General features: G+C 42.3%; 1 protein-coding gene across 1 annotated transcript in view; it reads left to right on the top strand.

Annotated features, from left to right (window-relative positions):
* The window catches only part of mamdc2a (MAM domain containing 2a), a 54347-nt gene that overhangs the window by 11816 nt on the left and 21672 nt on the right, over nt 1-20859 (top strand). Inside the window, exons 3-5 of the mRNA XM_008284342.1 lie at nt 3592-3842; nt 13332-13416; nt 13539-13670. Of these exons, the coding sequence (XP_008282564.1) occupies nt 3592-3842; nt 13332-13416; nt 13539-13670 (468 nt within the window). The remainder of the gene's footprint in view (nt 1-3591; nt 3843-13331; nt 13417-13538; nt 13671-20859) is intronic.

Below are 20859 nucleotides of genomic sequence, written 5' to 3'. Positions count from 1 at the left end.
GCCTTAAAATTACATTGACTAAGTGTTGAATAAAATGGTTAAATTAAATTTGGTATGATCTCGGTCTTGACTCGGTCTCGCTTTGTCTTGGTCTCGGTCTCGACTCGTCTCAACCCCTCAAAGTCTTGGTCTTGTCTCGGTCTCGATACACTGTGGTCTCAGCCATGTCTTGGTCTCGGTTTAGGTGGTCTTGACTACAACACTAGTTTCCACAGAGTAGGTTCAACTAAGAGCAACCAACAGTAAGAACAGTCTCTTAAAGCAACACAAAAAGAGCTTAAGATGGTGGTCATCAATTAACCAAATCTCTCTCAGTTGTTTTTGTTAAAACTTAATGAATACATTGGTTTTCACCCCAATGTACTTGTTTGTAAGTATAATTGGTGTTCAATGTAACGACATATGGTTGGTCTAGAAGTGGAATCAAAATGATTGATATTGTAGGGTTTTAGTGTGGTAGAAAATAAGATGTACTTATTTCCACACACTAAAGCAAGTGATTGCATTAATTACAATTATTAAAACTAACCTTTGAATTATTCGTCCAGCGATATAATCTCAGAGTCAGCATAATAATTCCAATAAATTGTTTACTCTTGGTGCTCAGTCAAGAGTGTTTTATAAAGTTAAGGGAATTAACTTAGAGCTTAGGTAACTAAAGATCACATACGTAAAGTGACTGGATGTAAGCTATAGAAAACACAGGAAACAACTGTATACAAACACACAACATTTATTTCTAACTAAACAAACAAACAAATAACAACAACAAACATAAAGTATAAAATACAAACAATGATGAAAATGCTGGTTGAGAGTATGAATGTGGAAAACCTAATGTGGAGCAGAATGGTGGTTTGGAGACTTAAAAGTCTTTTCACCTGAAGCAGCAGATAATCTGTTAAATTTGGAATATTGGTCTGAAGGCCAATTGTAATCATAAAACACCCGTTTAGAGACAGAAGCTTGATACTTGCAGTTTCCAGGGTGCAGCAGCGTCTGGGAGACGAGGCTTTCAGCTTGAGTTGGATCAGGGTGTGGCAGTTGAAGTTGCTACATTGGACCAAAGTGGGCAGCTCTCCTGCCTCATGGAGAGAGCCTAGAGAATGCCGTAGAATGCTAATGCTTTTCGGGTGAAGAGGCTTTTTAATAGTGAAACGACTAACCAATCACACCAATCACTGCTCCCAGAGGGGCTGTTAGATATGACACCCCAGTATCACCGGGAGGTCATGAGGTGGTCATGAGTTTTGCTCTGAAAGTAACAATGTTCCTTCAGAACTATATGTACTTTCAATTATACAAAGTTAAGCTTGTTGGAAATGAATGTGTCACATGTAGAGCTTCACGGGGAGTGTAAACATGACTGAGCTATCTTGTACGGTTACAGAGATAACACAATGCTTAGGATATGATAATATAACAAGCTGATAAATTAAAGAAGGACTTATCCAACTGTAATTAAGCTTTGGAGTATTTATCAGGATATGATATATCATAACATTTAACGATTAAACTTAACACAAGGTAAGAAGGCACATCTTCTGGTGCTGTGTCTTATTGTTCATTGATGAGTTCAGTTCTTGCATGCCACGGGAAATGAGGGGTCAGCAGAGCAATACGTTAAGCCCAGGGCACTTCATTGCGCCTGGCCATCTGTTAAGATCTGCGTGGTCTTGAATGTTTTTCTTTGTCTTCCCCCAAAAGCTCATGTGTATTAGATCCTTTCCTTTGAGGCTCGACGTAAGTATGATAAGGAAATTCCCAATGGGGCTCTGCTTCCTCCGGCTTCGACTCCTCCGAGTCTGCAGAGCTGATTTACATGGCCCTGTGACCTGCAGGACAGTTCTGTCTTTTTTATGGCTGGAAAGTTCAAATGAAGTTTTTCGAATCCTTTTGGGCATCTGTGTCTGTCCATATCCTACAATATTGTCCAAATATTATTCTGATTGCATAAATATGAATAGCTGCCAACAATACTACGCCTCACACAAGGTAGCAAAAGGTATGGGTGCAACCGTGTTACAAGTTATTAAAATAACCTTCATGCATGACTTGCTGAAAATCAGGGCACCACATTCAATAAAGTTGAAGGATTTTGGAGCTGTACATAGTAAAGGTTGGCAGCATGTTCTTGTATGCAATATTAATTAGACCAGCAGATACACACTAACCATTTATTAAAGAAAATAGTGAAACACAATATTTACAAAATAGTCTCACTGTTTGTACTTACACGAGGATTAAAAAGTGTGTTTGTATGTGTGTGTGCCTGTTGTGACCGCAACAGAGGCAATGTGTGTCTCTTTGTTCTGCCTTCGTCATGTGCTCAGGCATGAACCCACGTGTTACACCAGAACAGAAGACACTGAAGATGAGATGAGATTAGGTGAACTTTATGGTCCTGAAAGAAATTTGTCTTGGGCTAAAAGTGCAAAAGGATGCAGCTGCACACATACGAGGTGTGTCAGAAAAGTTCCAGGACTGGTGTCACAAACGATGTATTTCAAACTCAAACTACAAACTAGGAGTTTTCCCCTTCAGGCAATCAACCAGCACATCTGCAAAGAGATCCTGCGGCTTTTGCTTCGTTCAGTGAGCGAGAAGAGGCGAGAGTTGTGTCAGGACAAGTCGTGACTGCTTCCCGTTTTGAAGACGTGGACAACATCAGGATGGCTGTAATGACGGAGCTGCGGAGGATCCCGGAAGAATCCTTCCAGGAATGCGTACATACAAAACATAATAAGCACAATAAGGCTGCAAAGATTAGTCGCCAACTTTGACAATAAAAATTCATCGACGCTAAATTTCATTGTCGATGCATCGCGTTATAAACGTCCTGTAAGGGCTTTGATAATAAAACACTGCGCCAGGCGTCTTAACACCGTCCAACCATAGCTTTCCAGACAGTATGAGAAGTCCCAACACTATGCAAATGACTGCAATGCACCACAAGAAATGCTGGGGGCAGTACTGTCACTATTTGCACCGTCTGTGTGCTCAACCAACGAAGAACAGTTCAAGACCGATGGCGGTGCAAGCTGAGAAGGTCAGAGTGACGTCAAGACGAGGCCTCGTCTTTCAAAAGTTTGGCAATATTTCAAGTAAAGTGTCAAAACAGGTGAAATGTACAGTCTGCCACGTAGAGTTGGCAAGCCATGGCAGCACAACAGTCATGCATGAGCGTCTGAAATGAAAGCACCCTGGAGTCATGGCTTCCGGCATTCCGGATGGGTAAATAGGCTATGTACTTCAGGATGACATTAACTATTTGGAGGCCATTTCATGATAATGAACGTATTAAGTGCAATAGAGCACCAAATTCTAGAAGTGTACAGCTTCCCTGACAGAACTACCATTAACTGTAACCATTTTTTAAGACCACAAAGACACAAAACAAGAAACCTACCGCTTCGGCAAACGTAATCCTTTATTAAGATGGCAGCAGCACATGCTAGCATCATTAAAATGCTGCGCGTCTCAGTCAGTCGGCTTAAAAAATGATTGCAGTTAATCCCAAAGGAGGTATATAGGGGGTATATAGTGTTCATATGCACTGTACATAAATATGTCTTCATTTTGTTGTCACAGGGCATTTGATAACAGTGGACTCCGCCTACTTAGAAGACCAGGAGCAGGCAATTCTTGTCAGTCCTACTCTGGACCAGCGGGACTGGAGCTGTGTGAGGCTGGTGTATCAGATCACTGGGAAGGGTTCCCTGCAGCTCCACTTAAGACCAGACAGTGACAACTTTGACTATCGGCTCTGGACTGCCAACAAAGCTTCTGACAGCTGGCTCATCGCTAGTGTGGACCTACCAAACACCACCATCCCCTACCAGGTAGGGATGGATGTAAAGACCATAATCACAGTGGTGCCTATTGTTTTTGTCAGCCCCCGTACACACTGATAAACTAACACATTATGTAAATAATGCAAACAGGAATAAAGTTGCAAATAACTGTTTTGTACATTCAATCCATATTTCACATGGATAATCTGGGACTTAAAAGGTCAAAGGTAGCTCTTCTTTGGCTATATTATAAGCAGTGTTTAAGCAATTTTATTATTATTTCTGTGAACTTAACTTTGATTTTTCAGCACCACCGCACTGTGGAGAAGTGGGTTGCTTTGCCGGCCAACCGCCATTTCTTTGAGATATTGTGCTTTTTTAATGTTTCAGTTCAGAACGTCAGCAGAATCAATGATCCCAGCCGTGCGTTGGCCACAGTCTTTGCAATGAATGCAGTTCAGTATGTTGGCTGTTTTATCATGTCTCAGTTTTTTCCACAAGTTGATATTATAGTTGTGGCAGTGGGTAACTTGCTATGACTGATGTGTATTTAGGGACTCGTACAGTTTAGAGGAAGATTGTAACCTGGGTTGATTTCTGAAGCTACAATCTGCAGGTGTCCCCTAAGCCCCTTACATGAATTGGTAGATGCTACTAGGTGGCTGTGCACAGAGAAGCCCCTCATCTTACCTTTTTGACAGGAGTTTTCATTCTCTTATTTTCTTCTGTATGCATTCTTTTCATTTATTGATTACTCCCATCCCTTTTACAAAAAATGCTCTAAAATTGTGAGATGACACCACAGTCATTAGCCTGATCACTGGGGGTGATGAAACAATATACAAGAGAGAAGCGGCAAGTCTGGTGGCGTGCTTTGACAGCAACAACCTTAGCCCTGATAGACTGTTTGAATGCACAGAACATGGTAATACATCTCTTTGACCTGCAGAGTTCACCAGTGAAGGTGACTACATTTACAGATCTACAGAAACCACAGCAGTGAGGGATTCCTAGTCTGATGACACAGTGGTTAAGACTTTGAGCTGATCAGACTGAGAACGTTGGAGGGATGAGTCTCAGCAAAGCCAAGCTGCCACTGTTGGGCCCTTGAGCAAGGCTTTTTTACCTTATGTGCTCCAGGGCGCCGTAATGTGGCTGACTCTGTGAAGACTGTATTTGGTTGCACTCTGTGCAAAGACAATAAAGTTCTTATCTTGTTACAGAACCTTCACGTGCTAGAAATCTGTACCAGAAAAGTTCAGCTATCACCAGATGTTTGTACTAGCTTGGCTGTCAGTTTTTGGGTCTATGCACCTCTGTGAGCAGATGTTCTAGCACATGAAAACAAGCTAACCCCTGTCCTGCAGACATTTAACCACCAACCTCTCGGAAGTATGTGTGCACCTTAAAATAATAAACTATAATCCCTTAGATATTTGAGCTGGGCAAAGAAAAGCAGGGCCAGGGATCCCATTGACTGAAAGGCATTAGGTCATTTGTAATATACATAGGTCAGTGTGGTATTTCAGTTTGATACATTTTAGTCTCCCTTTTTAACATTTGCTCCCAATGCAATATTTTGTAAATTAGTTACTAAAAGCAATAATCTGTACTCTTGTGGGGGTTGATAAAATCAGTTTCACAAAGTCTTGATTATAAGACAAAAATATTTCTTTAGAATGTTCCAGGTCTTTTGGAAATGTCTTTTGAAGTGGTGTCTTGTAAAGTTAATGTTGATATGGCACACTATTTAACAAGAACATTTCAAACTGCCACCTTATGTCATAAGAGTTGCTGACATCTTCTCAAGGCTGAGTGAAAGCTTTTATCCTCAAACCATCAGAATGATCAACCGATCCAATCCAGTCCCTGACCACAGCCTAATCCACTTCATCATTCTTCACTCTGCAATGCCCCCTTCACACACATACACGTAGATGCACACACATCCTCCACACTGCATATTGTTGTGACTTTTAACTTTGGCATTGGAAGGCCTCTGGACTGATCTATAACTACTGTGGAGCGGTTGATGTCCAGTTGTAAAGTTGTGAATCGGTTGATTGGAGCTCTGCTACTAAATATGGCCACTCCAGTCTTGCGAAACTCCCGCTCGCACTTAACATGTTTGCTAGCAACAACAACATAACAGTATGGCTGACAGTACCGGTGTTCCAGTTTAACTTGTGGTCCAGTTTAACTGCCGATGCTTGCTGTATTTATGCTCCAGATGTTCCATTCGCAGATTCGTCACGACCAAACCTGTCTGTGTGTGACGATAAAGATACAACATGAAGAAGAAGTAATGCAAACATCACTCATTAATAAAGTCTATATCCATGTCAGTATCATCTACAGACAGCAAAACGAAACGTGCTGACCAAAATAAAAAGCACATATTTTTCAAGTTTGGTGGCAGGACTCAAAACCACGTAGTCCAGCAGTAAAAATACGAGTTCGGCATTCTACGCATTGTTCTACGATCAGCTCGATTAGGGTCCCTTTTCATTCATATTTTCCATTCTATCAGGTGTTTAACCCCTGGTGATTATTCAGGAAACACCCCTGGAGGGGTATACTACAAAGCAAGTTTGACATAGCCAGTCTTTCTTTGTGTAAGCTGTCTTTACAAAAATCAAAGCTCCAGCCAGAGATCACAGGTATCACGAAGGTTGTTATCCACTCTCTTTGTCAACTCAGACTTTCTGCTTCAGGCGCATGTGCATTCACATAAAAAAGGACCTTTAACGCTTCATGTGACTCCTCTTCTGCACAAAATGAAACAATTGTGTCCAGCTGCTTCAGTCAACTCGTTATTTTAATGGAGAACAATGTGGAATATAAAAAAATATGATGGTAAAAAGCACCGCTATTGCAAATGGTGCAAGACAGAAATGCTGGTAGAAAACTGTTAAATGTGTTTATATATAATATTTTATCGATGCAGATGCAGTTATTTCCAACTGACAGCTGCACATTACAGTTAAACTTTAAACTTAATTTAATTTAAACCTGATCATGTATTGACTTGCATTTAGGTCTGACACTGTCCCATAATGCAGGAAATCGCTTTCATTTTTGGCTAAATCAAAGTGAAATGAATGTCACTGATGAAATATTCTCTGTAATAATTACCAGTAGAATAATTCTGTGTTTTATCAGCTGCAGTACCATCAGAGTGAACAGACTTGACAGCAAATCAGAGCCAAACATAAAAACATATTTATGTGATTTCTGCATCACCAAGTAAATACATCTTTAGACTATGGGAAGAAAACGTCTAGTTCCCATAGCAACGCAACATTTACAGTGTGCGATACTGTGACTACACGGCTTCATTCAGTGAGGCACAACTCAGCATGTTTGCAAATAAACACATTCCTTCAGCTGAGAATCTGTATCGCTCATAAATGATAGTCAGTAAACGATTTGGTAAAAGGGAGACGCTTCTTCCATCTGATTTAAATCCAAAACTCTGAACATAACCTGCTCCCGACCAGGTTAGCTCCACAGCATCAGTTACCATGGAGATCGAGCAGGTTAAAAGAGAGACAGACCTTCGGGACACTGAAAACTCTGACTTTAAACTCAACATACCTCGATAGTCCCCTAATCTCGCTTCGTAGTATAGCCTTCTGATCAACTGGTTATTAGTCACAAGTTAACACAGACACATGCTGCCTGTTTCATAATGAGACACAAAACTAATTATTGTCTGACCAAGCAAAACCCACAATATAGAAGCATGTTGTGTTGTGTGTAGGGCTGTATCCGAATATCCGAATATTCGGTCATTGTGGTGGTATCCACATAGACATTTTGATATCTTGAGATTTTCACTGACTAAACAGTTTAAATATAGTTTCAATATACTTTTACAAACTCCTTCCAAACTCTTCTCCTTTGCCTGGGAAACCTCAACCCATTCTTTTAAAACGACCAGTCTAAACATCTATACCACCACTGTATTCATTTTTTTTCATGTTTTGGGAGTGTCTGATCAAAAAAATGAGGCAAACTTTCAAAAAAAAAAATTGCAATTCAACTCACGTCACCCACCTGCTTCACACCATTGTTTCTACCTGTCCTCTGGACTCCAGCTCCCGTCTCCATTTCTCCAATCTTTTTTATCCTTTGCTGCACTTTATTTGTTTTTCATGGTTTGAGATCATACAAATTAGTTCAATTTGTACATGAATTCAGTTTAAACATATTTTCCATTTTTGTCATTTGTTTAGCTCAAAATCCCACAACAACAATTACAGACATTTACTTGAATTATGGTCGGTATCATTTGACAAGAACTTGATCCATAAAATAAGCAATTGCATTTGTATTCTACAGAGCCCCTAAAGGGACATTGGCATTTGTATTTTTTTTTAATGTGGTTTCTCGTGCGCACGCAAAACTATCTCATGAGCACGAGACATTTCTGGTGGGAAATTGAACAAGCTTTAGAGACTGTACCAGGTGTAAAATTAGTTCTTGACCCTAAACTGTTTATTCTAGGTTTATGTCCTGATAGAAATCATATGTCTAGAAAAATAATCACTGCCCTGGATTTGTGTTTACTGTTTGCAAAAAGAGTCATAACACTCTCATGGAGAAATACTATTAAACCAAAATTCATTAATTGGATCAAGGAAATGTCCACAACTTTACAGATGGAGAAGACTACTTACATTATAAAGGGGGAACTATCACTATTTCAAAACATTTGGGTTCCTTTTATGGAATATGTGGAGAGTGTTGATAAAATAGAGAGACCTTTGTTGTTTTGGTTATTGTTGCTTTGTTGTTTTCTTTTCTTTATTTGATTTAGTCAGGTCATATGTTTGTACTTTCACCTAAGTGTTGCTCTATGTTATCTCATAAATACCTGGCTTGTTAGGAAGGACTTGAATGCTGGACAATAATTTAGCTGCCCTTGATGTTTCCTTTGATGTGAGAGCACTCTCCACATTTCTGTATATCATTGGAAGCATTTTAAAAACTCAATAAAGATAATGTGGGAGAGTACACACACGATCATGCCTTCTTTCACTCGGTTTTGTCATTTGCGCTCTCACAGATCTCCATTCTGTACACTACACATTCGCACTACATGCTCGCTGTGTCTTTCTCGCTCGCGCACAACATTGATGATCTGTTCAAGCTCAACTCTGCCTGCACGTCTGTTCAATTTGGCACAGTGTTACGAATGTGCCACAAAACCAGCCAATCACAGCCTTGCACAGGGTACTTCTGTGTGGCTGACCCTACCTAAATCAGGTGGCTATTTTGGCCGCCTCTCAGAAGCGCTGTAAAAAGTGACAACAAAATAAACTGGGCTGGTGCGATTGATGCTGTGTTACAATACATTTTCGTTTTTTTTTTTAAATTATTGTATTAAATATGACAAAGACTATTTTGGTCAGCGAGTTAAAGTGCTGTCGCGTTGTTAAATCCACATTTCTGGATTTTAAATGATAGATAACGTTTTTCTGTTCATCCTTAAAGTAGCTCAGGCTCGTCAAGCAATGTCCTTAGAACCTGAATAGCAACATGAAAATGGTGCAGCACGGCACAGTAGTTGGTATTACAGCAACTTAGCGTTTACAGCTTTGTTGTACTCCAACAAGTGCTTTTGCTTCAAATGGTGAAATAAGTTTGCTGTGTTTCTTCCCTTCCCGGTCCACTTGCATGTTTTGCAAAAAATGGTGCTCTGCTGTGTATCTGATGGGCGAAAACCAAACCAGTTCCACACCGTGGAGGTTGGACCTTTTGGCATACCAATTCTAGTTCATCTGTGTTGGTCGATGCACTGTATTCGCCCTCCTCCTCGGTCGCCGACATGCCTCTCGCACCATGTGCATTCGACCGGATGAAAACAACGGCAAATTTCATCGCGATATTTCAGTTTCATATAATCCCCTAACATTACACCATTATTACCATGCACAGTATGATATAGCCCATCCCTAGTCCAGAGTGTGAGCTATTTGAAAAAGCCTTACACTGCATTAAATGTAATAATGCATCAAAATCAGTGTTGTTCACACAATCGTTCACACATGCCAGATTATGATCACTGAAAAAGCTGAAAAAGTAACTCACTCCTCACTGTTATACTTAAGAAGACTGGTGATAAACCTCAGCTTATTTTGAATGCTGTAGATCTATTCAAGCGATTTCATCACATCAGCTATCGGCAGTTGTGCCATTTTGCTTTTTGATAACTGCATGTATGTATGTCGTACACTTTATATATATATATATATACTTTTTTTTTTTTTAGAGTTATTATAAATAAAAATATTTTTTCTCATCAATCTTAATTTCTGGGATTCTTTATGGTCAGGCTAACAAAAAATTACTTGTTTTCCCGCGATCCAAGTACAAAACCCGTGGTGACTGTGCTTTTCGAGCTCTTGCACCAAAACTGTGGAATGCTCTTCCTCTACAGCAGTGGTCCCCAACCTTTTTTGTGCCACAGACCAGTTTAATGTCAGACAATATTTTCACCTTTTGCCTTTAAGGTGTTGCGGATAAATACAACAAAATAAAATGATATGAATGATGAAAAACTGTGGTATTTTGTAAATATAATAATAAACGTGAATCCACTGTGTACTCATGTGCAACTGTATTAGCAGCGTCCTCGTAACATCGTGCCAACAACATAACATAAGTAACGTAGCAACATCCTCTCTCACTCCTAAGGCTCTCTGGTCGCTATGGTAACGTTTAAACATGCCTTCAAAATAAGATACATTACAAAAACAAGTGCATGAAAATACAACTCATCATAGCGCTCAATCAATGGGAGCCCTGAGCTTGTTTCTCTGCAACGAGACGGTCCCATCTAGGGGTAATGGGAGACAATGACACCTGAAGTGTGTTGCTTATGTCCAGTCTACTCTGTAATTTTGTTTTCGTTGCTGTCACCACAGAAAACCATGCTTCTTCACCAATACTGAATGGCTTTTTACCCTGAGCAATACGGTTAGCCACCAAGTATGATGCTTTCAGTGCACTTGCATTTGTTGAAGTGGTGGTCCTCAGTAATTGCTTCTGTCCTTCTTGTGTCTACTTTTTCTTTCAAAATACTCCAAAGACTTGTCTTTTAATGCAGGGTGCTTGGCGAAGCAGTTTTGAAGGCTCCATTGCCTCATTAAAGAGCTGGTCGCCGCATATTATGCAGAGTGGGCTTGGTGTGTGGGAATCACCTGTCGCAGTAAATCCATATTTTAAGTAGGACTTCTGGTATTGTCTGTTAAATGCAGCTTTCTTTCCAAAGACGTCCATTTGTTTTCTCATTTTGCTAGCTTGTGGGTTTATTTTTAGCGCTGCTTGTCACATGACTTAGACAACCATCTTGACTGGTGTCAAGAGTGAGTCATAGACAGACTTAACGAAGAGAATCCGGTCATTTTTCAATTTAAAAAAACGTTCAGACTCAGATGATAAATACAACGGAAATAATGTAAGTTATTTATTCTTTCTGTGTGGCCCGGAACCAAATGACCCACGGACTGGTACTGGTCCGCGGCCCGGGGGTTGGGGGCTGCTGCTCTACAGCTGAAATCAGTCGACTCCTGTGAAACTTTTATGAGGCATCTGAAAACGTTTTTGTTTCAGACAGGCTTTTGAGTGACCTGTAGCTGCTTTTTATTTTATTTTATTTTATTGTTGCACTGTATTTTAGCTGTTGCTCCCCTGTTTTAACAATTTATTACCTTTATCATTATTGTTTTATTCTTGTTTTATTATTGTTGTAAAGCACTTTGTGATTTTTTATCTGTGATAGGTGCTATGTAAATAAATTTCACTTACTTACTTAATCAATTTTAATGGCTTCGTTATTATTAACCAGAGCACGACCCTCTTTAATTACAGTCTTCTCTAAAAAGAACGCTTCTTAAAATAGTAGACAGCACCAGAGAACAATAGATAGTATTGCATGGTTTTAACTTAAAACTCTATAATAGAACTATAAAGGAGCAGCAGTGGTAGTGGTTAGTGCTGTCACCTCACAGCTCAAATGTCCTGGGTTCAAATGTTCTCCCTGTACTTGCATGGGTCTCTCCAGGTTCTCCGGCTCCTTCCAATAGTCTAAAGACATGGGACATAAGACATACTTAGATTTATTGATTATTCTAAATTGTTTGTAGGAGTGAATGTGAGTTTGCTTGTCTGTCTTAAAGTGTAGCCCTGTGATAGACTGGTGACCTGTTCAGGTGAATCTGCCTTCAGCCTGAGTCAGCTGGGATAGACTGCAGCGCCTCCATGACTCTACAGGGGATAAAGCAGTGTATAGATAATGGATGGATGGATGGATGGATGGATGGATGGATGGATGGATGGAACTGTGAAGTTTTTTTTCCACGTGCCATGCTGAGTTTTCAGTGGAAAGGGAGCTACATCAGACTTCTAAAGTCACGACACAACATACTGTAGTTGACTTACTTACAAGGAATCACAAGCATGTGATGGTGCATGTACTTGTATGAATGTTTTTGAATATGTATGGCACAGAATCAGATTCTGTGTCAGTGTTGTAGTGGTGGATGGCAAGTGTGTAGAGTGTTGCCTCTGCATAACCCGCAATCCCATACCTGTGTAGCCCAAAACGTGCTCATGCAGGACTCTAATGCAAAGGCAGTAGTGTTCATGTGTGGAGTATGTAGTGACCTACTGTGTATGTATGGAATATGGTCCTTCTAGTGGACTTTAAGTGGACTAGAAAGTAGTATCAGGCTCAGTTCATGCTTTCTACATCTGTGTGTGTGGAGGGGATGCAGACTTTGAAAGCAGACGTGCACAAAATTCTATTCATATAATAGGTACACATCGATCTGTTACGCATACAGTCATATTTCCTCGTCAAACCCAGAAAAACTCACAGGGTTCATGTGGATGTTTCTCAAAAGTTGGCTGTAGCTTAGTACTTTCTACAGGATGTAGCAAATAGCTACAGATTGGACTGTAGCACTGGGTCAGTGATTACTGTGACAACCACAGCAGGCGGACTCACCTAAGTGTAGAATTTGAAACTTCTTACTGTGATTAGGCATGTACAAATCAAAGCACCTCCAAAGTCTGACAGGGACTACTTCAATTACAAATCTTTTTATGCTAAATTATAAAGGTGTGTATGAGTCCATCAATGGTGCCCAAAGAACTAAAGTCTACAGAAAACCCGTGCTATGCTCACCCACGGTACTCAGCACACCTCATGAATAATCTGTAACTAACTGTAACATTTAGCAAGCCTTTTAGAAACATCCACAAGAGCCTTGTACAATATGTGACAGATCGATGTGTACCTATTGCAATATGAATTAAACCAGGTGGGCCTAATAACACTAACTACTTGTCCAGAGCTGTCTATGTACACTGCAAGGTTTCATATGCTAGAACAGCCAGCCTGTGTGAGGCATGTCTGAAGCACAACTCTAGTGTCAGTGCAGCAATACATTATTAATTGTGCCTGCATGGAGCTTATTAGTTTTAGCTGTCCCGGTTTGGTTGTAAATCTTTTTTTTGTTTCCACAGATTTTGCTGGAAGGTCGACCTCAACATGGCTCTGGGAACAGTGTGGCCATCTTTGAAATTCACATTGTTCCTGGTTACTGCATAGGTGGGTCAAGTGAGATATTTTACCTCTGAACTTCTGTATGTCTGATTTGAAGCAGCTTTATTCTTGCAAAATACATGTGATTGGGTAAATAATAATGTCCATGTTTTTGTTCCTGTTATCAGAGTGTAATTTTGAGGAACATCACCTGTGTGGCTACAGTAATAGCTGGAACCCAAATGTCAACTGGTATGTCGGGGGGAGTGTGGCTAGAGAGTCTAACCTGCTTGAAAATCAAACCAGCAATAACCAGAGAGGTACACACACACACACACACACACACAGAGTTCCATCCATTATCTATACACCGCTTAATCCTCATTAGGGTCGCGGGGGGGCTGGAGTCTATCCCAGCCGACTTAGGGCGAAGGCAGGGGACACCCTGGACAGGTCACCAGTCCATCGCAGGGCCACACTTAGAGACAGACAACCAAGCACACTCACATTCACACCTACGGACAATTTAGAATCATCAATTAACCTCAACATGTTTTTGGACTGTGTGGGAGGAAGCTGGAGAACCCGGAGAGAACCCACGCAGAAAGATTCCGGTGCCCCCACCGGGAAGCGAACCGGCAACCTTCTTGCTGCAAGGCAACAGTGCTACCAACTGCGCCACAGCCCACACACAGAGTTTTGTTTCCATATTTGCTGAGCATAGGCATCAGCAAATATCATTTTACTAGGCCCTAAACTGATTTATTGATGGGTCATTCTGTCTCAATTCATCAAATGCCCCACACCCAACCATCTTCAATTTGACAGATTTTTTATTTTCTTTTAATGCTGAATATTTATGGAATTGACCAATATTCACCATAAAAAATTGAAGATGGTCAGGTGTAAACTTTGGTGAATTGAGGTGCAATGACCCAGACAGTAATGAGAGAGAGCGATAACTGATATTTAAAACTGATATATTTGTTGTAAAAATGTAAATGTTAATATAAACATTTTTGAATAACTCCAACACAAAGTTCTGCTGAAATGGCTTTGATTATATTTTACATCTGTTGAATTAAAAGAGAACTTCTCAACATTTATCCTTCAGTGTTGATTGACTATAACTTGTGATGTGCAACCAATCAGGGAGAGCCGTGGGTGGGACATCGCACAAGAAGAGAGTTACTACAGCGAGAGGCGGCTGCATCAAAGCAATAGTAGCAGAGTTTTTAATTAAATAATGTTATCTGTAATTGGATTATCTGTAATTTTGGGACTGTTACACTTGTCAGTGTATCATGTTCTCTGCCTCAGAGAACATGATACACTGACAAGGACTGAAGCATTTTTCCCAATAAGTTCTGATATAGCAATCGTCACATGACTCGTCATGAGTTGATGATTCTGGATGCAGAATCTGAAAAGTGTACATACCAGTAAAATGAGCTGTGACATTGTTTTGTTAAATTGAAGCCCTGCATAGTTGGACTTCTGTGGCCTGTGGTCATCCATCTCTGCTTTGTATGTCAAGTCAAGCCAGCATTACTCACACAGCACATTTTAAACAACAGATGTTGAGCTAAAGTACTTTCCAACACATAAATGATGTGTATGTTGCAAATTTGCCTGACTAATTTAAATATTCCCTTTCAGCGAGCACATTAGTGACAATGGAGAGGATGAACTCCCTTTTAGAGGAAGAGACTTCCAGCAGAGCCAGGCTCAGGGCAGGTGACTGTCGACTTTGACCAGATGGAAAGAGGGCAGTGGGTAGAGAGAAAAGGATAACAGAACAAACAGGCAGCAAACAAGAGAACATAAACACTGAGCGACTTGTTGAGGCCTGCAGATCAAAAATGTGCAGTTTGGGAGTCAGATATGCCAGCAGAGATGTGAAAGAAGAGAGAGGGCAAAGAAATCAAAGTCAGTCAGTCATGGAAAAAATTATTAGACCACCTTTGTTTTCTTCAATTTCTTGTTCATTTTTATGCCCGATACCACTAAAGGTAAATTACCTGAAGAATACAATGAACACGACAAAAAATGCAGCTGATTACAAACTACTTTGGCGTATTTGACATGCTTCAGCATGATTGTATTCCCAGGGTATATAAGAGGCCATTTCATGTCATAAGCAGCACTGCACATGAAAAAGCCTAGAGTGGTTTCCTGCTTACATTCAAGCCGTAGCACAACTAAGAAGTTGTCAGCTCTCACATAATGCCTAAAACAAAAGAATTATGTGAAGCCACAAAGGCAGCCATCTTGGCACTGCTGGAAATTGGCATGAGTGAGAGACAGGTAGCGGGGCAAGAGAAGAGTTCTTAACAGGCTTAATCTGAGACACATGGAACGTGGGGTGAATCTTCATGGAAGCGTAAGGTGAACTGCATTAGGAATTACAATTTTCTCAATAGCTAAAGGACCAATAAACCATGGGGCCTGCTTCTTAGACTTAACCTTTTGAGGTGGGTCCTTCGTTTTTAGCCCAACCTCTTGTCCGACAGTGTCGTCAGGGGCCAGGGAATGGCAACGGTTGGCCTGGTGCTCCATTTTTTGAGTGGCCCGAAGAAGCACAGTGCAAGCCTTCTTCCAGGTCCTTTCACACTGACGGATGAAGGTTTGCACGGAGGGCACGGAGGGCACTGAGATCTCCTGTTCTTGAGACGGAAAGAGAGGAGGTTGATAGCCCAGAGAACATAGAAAAGGGGATAGACCAGAGGATGAGTTGGTTAAAGAGTTCTGAGCATACTCCACCCAGAATAACTGATCACTCTAGGCAAAGGGGTTCTCTGAAATGAGGCAACGGAGAAAAGTCTGATGTTAGACTCACTGTAGCTCCTAAGGTAGAACAGAAGGATTTCCAAACTTCTGAGGTAAATTGGGGACCCCGATCTGAGACTGTGTCTGCAGGGATTCCGTACAGCCGGAACACATGGTACAAGATCTGCAGTCTCTTTGGCTGAGGTGAGCTTCGGAAGAGCAACAAAGTGAGCAGCCTTAGAAAAATGGTCCACAATAGTGAGAATAGTGGAATTACCATGAAAGTTTGGAAGTCCAGTCACGAAATCAACTGCGATATGGGTTGAGGGCTGTGCAGGGACCGGCAGTGGCTGTAGTAGGATTTGAGGTTTTGTTCCGAGCGCAGGTGGGGCAAATGGCGACGAACTCCCGGGTGTCCTGTTGTAAAGTTGGCCACCAAATCTTCTGTTTTAGAACAACCAAGGTCCGTGAGACACCGGGATGGCAGGGAAGGCGGGAGACATGAGCCCACTGGAGGACCAGGGAACAGACTGGGTCTGGAACAAACAGAGCATTAGGCAGGCCTTTCCTGGGTCAGGATGTAATACTTGTGTTTGGCGGACTTGATTTTCCAGCTCCCATGTCAGAGAGGCTATCAGACAGGTCTTGAGCAGAATTGGTTCAAGGTCACTGGAAGGCTCTTCGTAGGGAAACTGGTGAGAGAGCACATTAGGCTTGATAGGTAGGGCAACGTGAAGCGGAATCTTCGAAAAATTAAAGTCCAGCGGGCCTGCCGGGAATTCAGTCTCTTTGTCAAACGGACATACTCAAGGTTCATATGGTCTGTCCAAACTATGAAGGGTTGTTCTGCTCCTTCCATCCAGTGTCGCCATTCCTCCAAGGCAAGCTTCACTGCCAGCAGTTCCAGGTTTCCTACGTCATAGTTACATTCTGCTGGAGACGGGCGATGAGAAAAGAAGGCGCAGAGTGCAGCTTGTTGTCTGCAGGGGATCTCTGGAAGAGCACTGCTCCTACTCCTGCATCAGAGGCATCCACTGCAACCACAAACTGTTGCTGGGGATCAGGCTGGATCAGGATAGGAGCAATGGTGAATTGCTCCTTCAGGGACGGGAGAGTCTGGTTGGCTTCATGAGACCACTGGAAGGGGCGAGCTGTGGACGTCAGGGCAGTGAGTGGGGCAGCGACTTTGCTGTAGTTGCAGAGAACCAGCGATAAAAATTTGCAAAGCCAAGGAAATGCTGCAACTGTTTCCTGGTCTCAGGTTGAGGCCATTCAGAAACAGCAATCAGTTTTAGGACATACTCTGCCAGATGATATAACCCAAGAATGAGACGGTGGAGGCATGGAACTTACATTTTTCAGCCTTTAAGAGGCGATTTTTCAGGAGGCGTTCCAAAACTAGACGGACATGCTGGATGTGCTCCTTTTGGCTCCTGGAGTAGATCAGAATGTCGTCAAGGTAGACAAAAAAAAAAGATTAATCATGTTGTGGAGCACATCATTAATCAGATTCTGAAAGACAGCAAGGGCGTTTGTGAGTCCAAAAGACATGACTAAATACTGAAAATGACCCAGAGGGATGTTGAAAGCAGTGTTCCACTCATTACCTTGTTTGATGCGAATGAGATGGTATGCATTCCTTAAGACCAGCTTGGCAAAGACCATGCCCCCATGCAGAGAAGTAAAGGCAGAACAAATCAAAGGGAGAGGGTAAGTGTTTTTTTAACCATGATATCGTTCAGTCCATGGAAGTTGATACACAGCCGGAGGGTCTTATCCCTCTTGTCAACAAGATAACAACCCCCACAGGTGACGAGGAGGGTCTAATGATTTCAGCTGCGAGGGAGTCTTTAATGTACATCTCCATAGCAACCTGTTCAGGTTTTGACAGATTATACAAACAGCTGCTAGGAAGGGTGGCTCTCGGCAGCAACTCAACAGCGCAGTCATAGGGACTGTGAGGGGGCAAGGATGAAGCGTCTTCTTTGCTAAAAACTGGAGCCAGGTCATGATACACGTCTGGAACTTTAGACAAGTCTGTGGGTCTGGGGGTTGGTTTAGGAACCTCAGAGGCTGGAGTTAAAGCCAAGTGGAGGCAGCTAGCATGACAGAGGGCACTCCAGGATTTCACCTCACCCCTACACCAATCAATCATGGGATTGTGTCTTACCAACCATAGGTGGCCTACAACTGCAGGGGGATTAGAGCATTCAATTAAATAAAAAGATAGGGACTCATGATGGTTACCTGCCAGCACAAGATTTACCGGAACCGTCTTCCTCTGGACCATGGCTCGGGACAGGCCATTCAGTGCATGAGCCTCCAGAGGTGTCTCCAGGGGAACTGTGGGTATCCGAATATGCCGAGCTAGCTCACTGTCCAGAAAATTCTCTTAGGCCCCAGAGTCAACCAACACAGAAACCAGAACAGATTGGGCCTGAAAACAGAGTGAAGCAGCTAGCTACAGCCGTTGGAGGGAGGTTGTTGAGGTCCGGCTCACCTGTATTCCCCCTGTTACGGGTGAGCCAGATCTTTTGCTGACTTCTTAGGGCAGGAAAAGATGTAGTGTCCTGCTGCTCCGCAGTAGAATCAAGAATTGGTTGCTCTTCTCTGGTCCCTCTCCTGCTGCGTAAGCCGAGCCCTGCCAATCTGCATGGGTTCTGGATCGGACTCCATTGATGGAGTGACTAAGGGTTGCACAGGAATTGGACTGGTCTGCCGAACCAAATGCTGGGAGTGTTCGCGACATCTCTCTGTCAGGAGGTTGTCCAGGTGGATGGCTGGAGAGGTTAGAGCGTCCAGATTTGATACCTCGTCTCTAATTAAGGTTTCAGTCAGTCCCTTGTAAAATGCTCCTTGTCCTTCCCCCTGCTCTCTGCTGCCAAGGTCTGGAAGTCCACTGAGTATTCTGCCACACTTGGTGTCCCTTGTCACAGGGACATCGGGTGAGTTGCGGCGTCCTGTCCACAAAACGGTCGGTCAAAAACTTTCTTCATTTCTGCCACAACGAGAGAGTATGAAGCACAAATGTCATTCTGTTTTTCCCACATAGCAGTGCTCCAATCTCTTGCTGAGCCCCTCAACAGTCCGATCAAATAAGCTATCTTAGTTTTCGCGCTAGCATATGATAATGGCTGGAGATTTTTTTAAAAAACTAGTTTAACTTGCGTTAGAAATGCTTGACAAGGACCAAAATCCCCAACGTAACGTTCTGGGACTGGAACCAAAGGTTCACAGATTACCTGTTCTGAGGTCAGTGGCGTGCCAGTGGCTACTATGCTAGGAATAGTAGCGGTAGCTAGGGGGTTGCTAGGAGGAGGAAGAAACTGTGACGTAAAAGTAGTAAATTTACCTGTTAGCTGGGAGACTTCCTTGATTAGCAGGTATGTACTCTCCATAAAATTTTTGATTAACTCGTCATGTCGACCGAGTAAAGCTCCATGACTATCCATAACCTGTTGGAAAACTTGTACTGCACACAGAGCGTCAGCACCGGTCATGTTGTCCGCTGAGTTCATCATGGCTGGTCGGTACTGTCACGGATCAGGTTCAGCGACTCAAACGCGGACAAAGACTCGGCAGACGAGAGTGTGCACTCAAAAGAGGAATTATTCACAATAAATAAGGTTTTACAGGATTTCAGAATCATGAACTACAAAATCAAAACAACCAGTGCTGTCTAGTGGGCTTGCGGGAAAACTTGGGAGAATCAATAAACAGAACTAATCTAGCAATTACACTACACAAAAACTATAAATCACGTCTTAAACAACTACAGGCTTGCTAAAAACACTAAGCAAGAGATCAAAAAACTTACTGACAGACTGGGCAGGAAATCTGTGGGAGGACTCCAGAGATCAGTTGTGTGGCAGTGTAGCATGTCCAAGAAAGAAGCCGGTCCAGGCAGGCATTTCTGTGGTAGGAGATGAATGTAGATAATCCAGATGAGATGATTGGAAGACAGAATCAGATGATTAATAACCAGTGAGGTCTTCAGGCAGCGGAGAGGGTCAGAATGGAGGTAGTTTTATGGACTGGCATCGAGTTGTGGTCTGTTAGTGTCTTATATGTAAAGTGCAGAATGACCAATGAGGAGCCCACTCCCCACGGCAGCTGAAAATTATCTGGTGATTGCAGATAAGCTACACCTGCCCTCCACCTGCATGCACACACTGTCTGGAGAAAGGAGGTTAGGAGGAGGAGGGTGAGATACTGTCACTAGATGGAGCCAGAGGTGGAAGGCATGACATAGGAACCTTAAAAATGAATGGGCACTGTCAAGAAGTGTGACTTGTTCGGCAAGGACAGTTGGAAATCGACTTCTTGAAGCTGGTTGGAAGTCACACAGGGCACGGAAGAAGCCCTTCATCAAAGAAAGGCAGAGGAAAGCCTGGTTACTCTTTGCTGGGATTGGACTGTTGATGATTGGGCTAAGGTTCTCTTCAGTGATTAATCCAATTTTCAGTTGATGCCCACTCCAGCCAGCTTAATGGTTAGGAGGAAGCCTGGAGAAGCCTACAAACCAGGCCGTCTTGCCCCTACTGTAAAACATGGGGGTGGATCAGTGTTGATCTAGGCTTGTTTCAGTATGGGTGGAACAGGGCAAATGCAATGGCGTGAAGGGCAAATGAACCAGGTCATGTACAAGGCTACTCTTGAAAACTGTCTACTTCCATCAGCTGGAAAACTCTCTCCAGCCTCCAATGACTGGATTTTCCAACAACACACTGCCCCGTTGCC

Source organism: Stegastes partitus, unplaced genomic scaffold, assembly GCF_000690725.1.
Source record: "Stegastes partitus isolate 25-593 unplaced genomic scaffold, Stegastes_partitus-1.0.2 Scaffold355, whole genome shotgun sequence".
NCBI lineage: Eukaryota > Metazoa > Chordata > Actinopteri > Pomacentridae > Stegastes > Stegastes partitus.
Note: the sequence above shows the minus strand (reverse complement) of the source record. Positions and strands in the feature narration are given on the sequence as shown.